General features: G+C 41.1%; 1 protein-coding gene across 2 annotated transcripts in view; it reads left to right on the forward strand.

The window, feature by feature from the left end:
• The window catches only part of LOC111264929 (uncharacterized), a 55,522-nt gene that overhangs the window by 39,338 nt on the left and 5,611 nt on the right, over positions 1-10,573 (forward strand). Inside the window, exons 1-10 of one of the 2 annotated variants that reach the window (XM_022841198.2) lie at positions 4,085-4,276; positions 4,805-4,999; positions 5,459-5,571; positions 5,866-5,997; positions 6,335-6,462; positions 6,599-6,713; positions 6,882-6,951; positions 7,858-7,990; positions 8,194-8,337; positions 9,494-9,654. In XM_022841198.2, coding sequence (XP_022696933.2) covers positions 4,098-4,276; positions 4,805-4,999; positions 5,459-5,571; positions 5,866-5,997; positions 6,335-6,462; positions 6,599-6,713; positions 6,882-6,951; positions 7,858-7,990; positions 8,194-8,337; positions 9,494-9,654 — 1,370 coding nt within the window. In that variant the 5' untranslated portion in view covers positions 4,085-4,097. Of the gene's footprint in view, positions 1-4,084; positions 4,277-4,804; positions 5,000-5,458; positions 5,572-5,865; positions 5,998-6,334; positions 6,463-6,598; positions 6,714-6,881; positions 6,952-7,857; positions 7,991-8,193; positions 8,338-9,493; positions 9,655-10,573 lie in introns of those variants that run through there. The other variant, XM_086970256.1, reaches the window with a different exon arrangement.

Raw genomic sequence — 10,573 nt, forward strand, 5'->3', positions numbered from 1 at the left:
AGGCGACAATAAGTGAACTAAAGAAATAGAAAAATATAGAAAGTATAAGTGCATACGGCCAACTTTCGTTCCAGGAACTTCGCACAAAGTAATTTCTATTATAGGTTGTGTTGCAGACCTGCCGTAAACATAGGCAATCGCCCTTTCTGCCTATAAAAAATCATTTCTCCATTATTCCAATAATATGTTTTATCTCCTAGCACAAGTATTTTACATGGTACCGAAATGAGGTTCCATATACATAGTACTTATCCTATGGATACGTCGAAGTACATGCATACTCGAAAAGAAGGATCTATCTATGGGCGAGGGTGCCGGCTTATTCCCGGAGCGAGGATAACACCTCGTTGCTAATAAATGGTTGATCGATACAAAGAAAAGCTGTTATTACTATGCAGAGTTTTTCTACGTAAATCCAGGTGGAGCGGAGTGATGAGAAGAGCACGCGAGGCGTATATACGTGCAAGCGTCTACCAAATGTATGGCATATCACTCATTTCACTTAGTTTAGCTGTTGCAGTGGATATTCAGCTAAGCGAGAAACTGCTTTTCATTTTTTAGGGGTACGGGATAGCCGTATCGCCACCGGATCATTTCGACGGTGGCGTTGATTTAGAGAAGATCAGCGATGAACATTACTTAACTCACACAACGCTCAAACGAATTTCAACTCGTATTTTGACGCTGTTTTTTTTTTTTTAGCTTTAACGTTAACTTTGGGCAATTAAAGATGTCCCACGCGTCTTGTTTTTCCGAAATTGAAAAATCCGATCTTCTCGGATCGTGCAACGGTCTCTTATAAGATGACGTAATCAGTAGCACTCCTTATCAGGAATGCTTGATCCCTAGTGCCTGAGCCCACACAGTCGAACTCCTTAGTTTGTCCGCCTTTCTATTCGCAGTCGCTGCCGGACTTCGATGGCCTTTTCTACTGACCTTATCCACAATAGCCATCGCACCCTTCAAAATAATTTGCCTTTGCTTACGTTTCAAGGCTCAAATCCTGGACATCATTTTCAAACGGATCAGTGTCATTTTTAAACGTCCAAAATAGCTCTCCCGAGTCTAATATGCTATCAAAATTGACGATTAGAGGTGAACTTGGGTGTCATCGTATGTGATTGAGTGGGGTTGTTACTAAGACAATGTGTACCCACAGCGATCTAGTGTTGGTCGGTGGTAACAACTGTTTTAGCGACGCTACGCTTGATCTCCTCTTAGACATTCACTCAGTTATTTTTTGCCCCTCGAAAATTGTCATATCGTAAAAAACAAATTGGTCGAGCGAAAACGGTCTTATTCACGTGCGAGTACAGTAGCTTCTTGAGACAGCTGCCTATGACTTTGTTCCAAATAGTAATGAAGTACTTTTATCAGATCGAGGAACGTGGCTGGCTGCTTACTAGCTTGCATGATGGCAACATCCTGAAGCAGAGAGTTCGCCCTCGTTCAATACGACAGCTGTGTCGTCTAGCAGCCCGGTATCTCAGATTTCGGAACAACGATTGTTTTTTTTTTTTTTTTTTTTTCCGGTTCTCTATTTGCAATTTTTCATTTGTTTCTACATTTTATTTTCACATCTTTGAAATCATTCTCCCTTCGTGTGTACACTTTCCATCGGTCGAACGGGCAGCCGCGTTCTCGTTCAGCGGCTTCATCGTCATATGTTCATCGCATCGAGCTTTCGCAACTGAAAAAGAATGCCAAATACACCGACAGAAATCAGCTCGCTGCGCTAGCGAGCGAGCGAACGAAAGACGCGATCGCTTAAACGACCTCTGCTGGCCTATACTAATATAAATTTAAATATTAGACGTATTCTCACAATGCGTAAAAAATTAAGGATATATGTAAGTAAGCATATCTTTCTGGACAACTAGCTGTAGGTGGAACACTTCTTGAGAAGAAATTTCACTATTTTTCTTTAACGGCCTGACAGACCCCATCAAAATTTAAACATTAGCCAGAGTCTAGGAAATTGTTTCCTTCCCACGAAGTCCACTGCATTAGACTTTCGACCCATCCTCCCCCGCAACTCGATGCCTTTATGTCATTGCTTCTCGTATGGTACCAAACCGGTTGTGCAACCCATAACTGAAGACTCTTAGGACCCATCTTGTTTGACCCAAAGTATAGACGTAGGGCTGCGACTATCTGGGCCATCCAGTTACCCGTCGTCTCCGGACTCGATCAGTCCCATTATGCCCTTTTCCTCTCCTTTACCCCATCCCACTCAGCAGATCCCTCGTTCTTGCTGACGATCCAACACTCTCTAACCTTTAGCGTCGTCTTATGTGAGCCATAAGAAGCAAAACATCGAAGAGAAAGTGCGTTCCATTGGCCAGAAGCCGAGTCAGCCATGAGCCACGACAGTCAATACCGACCAATGATGTTTGCTGAGGGAGACAGGACACCCATAGAGAGGGGGCGAGAGACAGTGAATGGGTGGGTGGGTGAGTGAGTGAGTGAGTCCGTGGAGAAAAGGAGACAGAGCGCGTGAGAGGAAAGAAGGAGAGGTGATAGTGTATGAAGTTCATGTCCTTTTGTGCCTGCGCCTGTGTTTCTGTTTGTGAGTGTCGTCCTTGATGAGCTACTGATGTCAATTTGATGCAGAGGGAAGAAAATGACGTGGACCGGACGACAACTGAGATACAGTGGGCAAGTCTCTCCTGCAGCTGCTACAGCACAAATGCCACCCCCACCTCGCTAGTTTCTTAGCACAATAGCAGTGTTACGACATAACGGGGTGCCAGACTAAGAAAGAAAGAGAGGACACTCTCCGTACCAAAATGGTCATTTAGTCACTTTTGCTGCTGATGGACGAAGGCATTAGAATGATGGCAGTACAGGTGGGCCTGCATCCAATCATGAAAGCTTCCCCATTCCAGCTGGACTAAGGGTTCGAGGCGATCTTTCATGAGAAGGGCAAGCATTTCTGGACTGATCCGAGAAACTAGCAGGCAGTAAAGATGCAGCATCTATGTATAGGTGACAGTAATACGTCTCTTCTATTCAATGGTTTCATGCGATTGTTTCACTGTAAACTTTCGTGTATTGAATGACAATAGCTAGACAAAAAAGTTGATCTGTAATCCTTTTCAATTTACTCAGTGCCGCGTCTGTATTTGAATTGAACTATACGTTTGGCGCATTGACGTCGGAATCGTGCGTACTGCAACCTGTCTATACAACCACCGTGTTTTCAGGTGGCAACAGACGTTTCTACGTTTCCGGCTGATTCACAAATAGTTGAGTAAAGTCCGAGTGATCAAAATTAGGCGGAATCCGTTTGAGTTGGACATTTTTGATATCGATCGATACGCACAACACCACTGACAACTGTAGCTTCTGTCATTATAGATGTTCACGGCCTATCGACCATCGATGTTGTACATCGTTGAATTATTAATTGCTTCCATAATCATTCCCTTTATCGAGCCCTGCCAAACTGACCAAACCACAAATTCGCTTGTGGTATATTTGAGCAACTCGCTTCATATGTATCGGTAGCTTACCACCAGTTCCTCCGACTGGTTGAAGTCACGTATTTACATACAGATGCATGTTTTTCCGTGCTGTGTTGTCTCGAATTGTGATTACGCATATGGCTAAGACGAGGGACGTTCCAAGGCTGTAGCACAAAGCTCCCTGTTGTGGCCAGCGGCGCCAGTCAGACGTTATTTTCAGATGAACGAAGCGTCGCGTGGGGCTCCATTGGCGGCACCCACTTACTGAAACGAAAAAGTTACCAAAGATACTCTATTCAAGGGTTGAGTTTCCTACGCTTTATCGCCTAGTAAAGTACAATTGCTTCCCTCTGTATGCGACCGCAACATGATCTAGTGAACATGGTTCGTGCGACTGTCTACGGAAACTGTTAAAAGCTGTTTAGAACAAAGCGACGTTACCAGGATGCAACAAACCCTTCTCTGCATTGAATATGATATAATCTAAGTAGCTAAGGTTCCTTAAATCTCCGATGGAATAAGATAGAAAGTTGTACTTTCTTGAGGTGATCAAAAGATAGTGAAAATCCGCGTGTACCATACGAAGCTGGTGCAGAGGCTTGTGAGCGAGTCTGAGATATCTCACCAAATATGGTGCAATCATCAAAGGTGATCCGTATTTTGGTGTGGTTAAGTTGTCTGGCTGGATTCCTTTATCAAACTTCAGAAATCCTTGAAATGTATCAAACCTACCCCTTCACTGTCACCATTATCGAAGAAGCTCGAAGCAACATTCTCTTTCCTGGTATCACGATCTGCTTAGAAACATGGTAGGTAATCGGCAACATTAAGCCCAAGTCATAGCGCATTAGGTTAGACCACGCCTAGAATGTGGGTAAAAATCATCCAAACGGCATGAGGGAAGATCATGCTGAAAGTCTTTGCAACGTGATCTACGTTTAGAGAAAGTAACACCAAGTGATAAACGTTATTAAAGCTGTCGCCAATATGTGGTTGCAATCCTTCTGATTCGTGTAAATTTACGTTAATAATAGTTAAATACGGCACTTTTCTACTTATTCAGCATTGTCAAATAATATGAGGACCCTTAAAAGAAACCATAACCATTAAGACACCACCGAAAAATGTTATAGTTGAAATAATTACGTACCAGTTTGTTTGCCAGTAGGACTCGACACTTTTATTTGATTGATTACGATTTGTCTGAGTACTGTAGAAAGTATAAGCTTTTTTCTGAAACGTTCTGAGGTTTTGCTGCTAGTGCCTTGGGGGCTAAGAGAAAACAACGACATGGAATAATATCATAAAAAAAAAAGGTAACTTTTTTGTTATGGCAGGATAAACGCCACTGCATTATGTGAGTTTTACCCAGATCGATGTACATCAGAGACACAGAAGATCTCTCCGGACGTCTACTACATGCAGTATGATCCTGAGATGAGAAGTCGTTCGATGTACACTGTTAAAGATATTTTCCGTTGTACAATGCGCTCAACGGTTACCACTTGTTTTTCATTTAACTGCCTCGAGATGTAAGTTCACATAAAAACCATATAAAAACTTGTTGAAATCTTTTTTTGAAGTTACGTTATTGTATAAGAAGGCAAATCCGACATTATTTACAATATGTAGAAAATTACCTAAAAAGTAGAGTGAATTATTTATATATGTCACTCTTCTATGAGAACGCGTCGTCAAAAGCAGATGATCACATCACACAAGAGCACCTATGGCAATGACTGTATTTAGTTAGAATGGGCCATATGACGCACGGCAACTGCAGATCGTAAGAAAAAAGTATAATTTATCAATAGTTAATATAATTCTACGGCGTTCAATTTTCACGATCGAAAAGTTCGTCTTATATAACATGCATAACACCCGGTGCGCCCTTTTCAGCGATCTGTTTGTTTTTGATGCCATAAATAAGTACTTTCATTATAGACATTAATTCAATTTGATCTTCCACGCCATTTTGGATACTTTGTCAGAATGCGGCCAACGTATTTCCGCCCGCCTGGATCCCAGTGTTACACGGTTGATGCTATACAGTGGTCAGATGAAGATCATCGCTTTAAGAAATGCACAATGCCTTGGACATGGGGTATGTCAACAAGATGACACAGTATGAATAAGCTTGTCACGCTTTCCAAGCACGTTTTCATTACTATCATAGTATTTTTCATTAAGCAAAAATTGCACACTGAACCAACATGAGCATCTTCCACCACTTCTTATATGGGCGATAAAAATTTAGTTCGTAAACCTCCGGACAATGGGACCCCACACAACATTCTGCCTAAACAATAACAGAACTAACCTAGACTTCACGAGAATTTCCGCAGCGTTTGCGTATTTAACCGAGTACTAATTAGCTGCGTACCACCGTTTCTGTTAGAACTACTACTACGTGCTGCTTGGCTACCCGAAAAATCACTCCAACTAGTCAACACCCAGAAGCTTCCATTGGTAGTACATCGATCCGAGACAATACCTCCAGACCGATTGTCCTCTATAGCTATAAAGCCAGGTCGGTTCCATTATGCAACTGTCGTTGGACCTTTACTCTAATAGGTGATTTCGGCAAAATCAATCTATCTCTAAGCCATGTGCGTTTGATGTTGTTACGAGATCTTTTTTCCGCGTTCCACTGCTTTGAGTCGCACGACATGCGTGAAGTATCGAAGCTAAAAAGTGGCGAAACTATTATTACGTATTATAATCAATGAGGAAATAACAAAAGCGAAGATATGTTTTTGTATTCAGACTGCTGTATATCAATTATTCCTACTGTCATCTACTAGGACCGTTTTTATTGTGACCTCTAATAGCGGATGGTAAGCTGCTATTCCTTTTACAATTCCCAGGACTGAGCTATACCGTTTCGGTGGCCCAGCAAACTGTAAAGAGGCTACCGTCGCCGTTCGCGTCTAAATGTACTGACTACAATGCGCTGGGAAAACGTCCGCACTTTTTTGGATACCTCACCCAAGACGTGAGTTGCCTGGGTACAGGACGTAGCAAACGAAAAACCATTTAAGGAAGAGTTTACCTTTTCTTTTTAGAGCTACCTCTTCTTCTTTTTAGAAAGGGGCTTGTCTAATGTTTTGATCTTGTCTGTCTGTTCTCAGCTGTGCATTCAAGAGTGTGTGATGGAGGCCGAAAACGTTCAGTGCGGCTGTATACGGAATACGCACGAATTTGCCGGATTTGTCCCTTACAAGACCTGCAGCGTCGAAGATCTCGGTAAGAATATTTTACTTAGCCATAAATAATAGACAAAATAAATCTATATTATTATTATCGGAAAAAATCTAATCTAGGTTAGCAAAGCACTAGTGTTTTATAGCCAGTTTGGCCACCGCGTAAGAAATTATCAGTTCTTGTCGCATCTTGTGTTTGGGTCCGTTGCAGTCATTTGTGAGAAGCAACTTGCCAATGATACGATTCCGAAGTGTATGGAAAAATGCGGACCCCCTTGTCTGTAAGTACAATAATTTAGTCGACCTAAAGCAGCTCCGTGCACAGTTTTGATCCCGTTCCATGCTGACGGTGCGATAGTGCACGCACGAAATGTCACTCGGACGTGCGACCTCAACAGGAAGATATGTTGGCGGCACCAATAAACACGCAGTACGACCACATCTAGACTTTTTGCAAACAGTCGTAAAGATTATTCTTCAAACATCTGGAGTCCTATCACAGAATTGATTCCGTTCAGCAAAAAGAAGGCAATATTTTGCGAATTTGGGTTCAGAGTTACATTTTTCGGTTACTTGTGACGAAGTTTAAGATGTACGGCTTTCATGAAATTCGCTGACCTCAACGAGAACCGTAAACAGGGAAAAAAAAATGAATCTAAGCGTTCTTTTCCAGCCGAAAGTAACTCCCTTCAATGATTTACCTGGAACAATAGTCTTGTGACAATTTCCTAACGCATAACGCGTTCGGTAGTTTCCTATTAAACGTAAACTATAATAGCCCCAGCGCCGTGATACGCCTCTTTCTGAAACGCCCCTTAACAACCCTTCTACTGATTGAGTAGATAAGAAATTTCCATAAATAAGCTAGTACTTCATCGATTCAATAGTTCTGCACCATCTTCTCCGGAAGCTTCCTGATCAGCCCGCTTCAATCCGGCTGAAAATCCTCATTTTGGTGGATTTGACGCCTGTCTATCGAAGTCAGAAATTATATTCTATTATACAACTTGTTAGCTTGGCCTTTTGTGAAATACTGGTCAGTGATGACGGTTTATTACGAAAAGAAAACTATAAATGTTGTTGTTTGAAGGGGTAAGTTATTTGTACAGCGATCAATATTCCTACAATGGGTTAGTTTCTATGAAATTTGTTTTGAAACGTACGCTTGTTAATTTCGATTCTTTCAGCGAGACCACATATGATGTTCGCTTAACTTCACTGGGTGAGGACAAAAAGGAAAAAGATCGGCAGTCGTTTTCTGTCTCCGTCAAATTTTCGTCCGATTCGCAAAAAATATTCCAGTACCAACCTAAACTCAGCGTACGTAGTTATATATGCTAAAAATGGCTTTTTCTAGTTCATCGCGCTAAAAATCAGACGTAACGGTGCCGTGCGAAAGTCTGAATTGCAAAAATAGCTCTGATGATCGATCTGGCTAAGGGCAAACGCTGTAAGTTACAAGCGATATGTTACTATATTGAAGAGACTGTATTATAACGACACTATTTCAATATGGTGCACAGTTAATCGAAGCATTCGGTTATATGGGCGGTTACATCGGAATGTGGCTTGGCCTATCTCTGTTTTCCCTAACGACCGATGCTGAAAGTTGGTTGCGTAAATACCTTTTGGAACGGGCCAAAAAGAGAGCTAAACTAGTTGGCAGGGTAAGTTCACATTCACCTTACTTTTACCATAACCACAGCAGACGTGGTCCAACTTAGTAGGAAATTAGAATAACTCCAATACCTGCTAAACGATATAGCATCTATAGTCGAATGGATCTTGATTTCGACTATTCTATACCGTATGACCTATATTATCGTTAGATTAAGCCCCGACAGGTAAATGTTAGGTTGGAACGTAATTAACGTCAGTATTTTTTGCAGCCGACGAAACACGCGGCGCTTTACGCGAAGCTACAACGACGAACTGTGTATTCGCTACACTGCCCTCACTTTTGTGCCAGCTAGATGATTATTTTCTGCTAAAAATTTTCAGCTTTAATATCAAATGTACGATTACTGATTTCATTTTTCAGTGGTCGGTAAAGGTGGTGATCCGTTAAAACGAAGATGCAAAAAAAACCTCTCACTTTTGCAACTTTTACAGTGCGGCGACTTTCAATTTTTGCTATGTGCGGCCTAAATCAGGTCGACTAGGCTACATACAAATCCTTGTTGATTTCGTTGTCCTCCCACCAAAGGCGAAATCATCGTCTTTATGGATTAGTGATCTGGTTTCACTTTGAGCCTAAGCTTATATTCAGAAGCGTACTTGTTACTGTAGTTGTGAGTTGCTCGATGGCGGGAGGTATGTTGGCAGGCAATCGGAACGTGCTTCCTTGTCATGTTTACTCAGTTCACGGAGCTTTACATGTTCAGTACATCATCTTTCAGTGGTCCTCTCAATTATAAAGTCCTCGTTCTGTGCGGCACAATTATAGCTGTTTGACCTTAGTAAAAGTGAGATACGGTGCATGCATGATAAACTTCTACGAAAACGGAATCTCCATCTTTGGAGGCTGAATTCTACGTAATATGTCGCTCACAAAGAAACCGACAGAGCAGAGCAACTTGCTAGCAGAGGAACAGTGCTTGTATATAAAAAAAAATGAATAATAAAGAGGTAAAAGGGGAGTATTTATATATCATTTAATAGAAATGAACACACTTTAATACTTTTACCAATAGCCCTATAACGAAAACGTGTAAATTTAACGAAATCGTACAGCTAACGTTTCAAACAGTTCAATTTGATGCGTTAAACCATTGAAGTTATGAATGGAAAATACGAACGCTATTTGTCTTTACTTTATTAAAGGACGGAACGCTGAAGGTATCCAAGGAACTCCTTAACAGCAGTCAAACATCAACGAAGGATTCGCAGAAGGATATACAGGTTCTTAGCGACCGAAGCGCCACAGCCGCTTCTAATAAAAGCAGGAACCTGTACTCAATGAGTACTACCTACGGGCCTGTAATGTAAGTTTTATATCTATATCTTTCTGTTATAAAATTGATATTGTAACATATTTTACATGAAACACCCCATATACATACGTGTGGTCTAAGACACAACATCGACAGGCATGAATTGACCCGTTCAAATTTTTCTTTCCTCTAATTTAAACGTACCTTAAACTTACATTTGGTTGATTTTCAATTGCCATCAAGTTGAATCCCACTTCTGGTCTTTTTTTTAGAGTTACTTATAAAGAATACCGCTCAAAGTTGAACGATCGATACCATTTTCTACTTCATCGTTGTTCTTAAGTGTTGAGGTTTTTTAAAAGGAACACGCGAAATGGTGTGGTGATCTTCGTATTTTCGGAAAGATGTCTCTTCACCACTCTGGCCATTGGCCATAGATCTTAAAGGCGCCTTCTTCGTTGATTGCTAATTCAGGCCTGCAACAAACCTTACGCCCCTTACGTTTATACTTTCGATAAACTATTATCAGTTGATCGAATACATTGCCTAGTAGTAGTATCTGTACCCATAATACATTAGTTTCTCTGGTCTTCTAATTCTTCTTCTACTTGTAATTCGCATTACTAAGAGTTCAGCTGGTAAATCAAAATAAGTACCTGCAAGTATTTTATTTAGGCGTGTTTATACTGGCCTTTTTAGCAGCTTTCCTAATAAATTGGATATTAGTGATTTAAGGACCGTTATCTGACCCAGTCACTTTTTGTTATCTGATAATATTTGTCGTAAATACCGTATGACTTCATGAACAGTTGCTATTTTAACTGGGTAGACTTCAGCTTATTTACTCTTAGCGTCGACTGTGACATATGTACTACTCCAAGGCCGACAACAAATAGACGTGATGTCTATCCAACCTTCCGTTTCATCAATAGTAAAACTGCGACGAATTGCTTCTTCTTTCAGCAGTTAT

Source organism: Varroa jacobsoni, unplaced genomic scaffold, assembly GCF_002532875.2.
Source record: "Varroa jacobsoni isolate VJ856 unplaced genomic scaffold, vjacob_1.0 scaffold_914, whole genome shotgun sequence".
Lineage (NCBI taxonomy): Eukaryota > Metazoa > Arthropoda > Arachnida > Mesostigmata > Varroidae > Varroa > Varroa jacobsoni.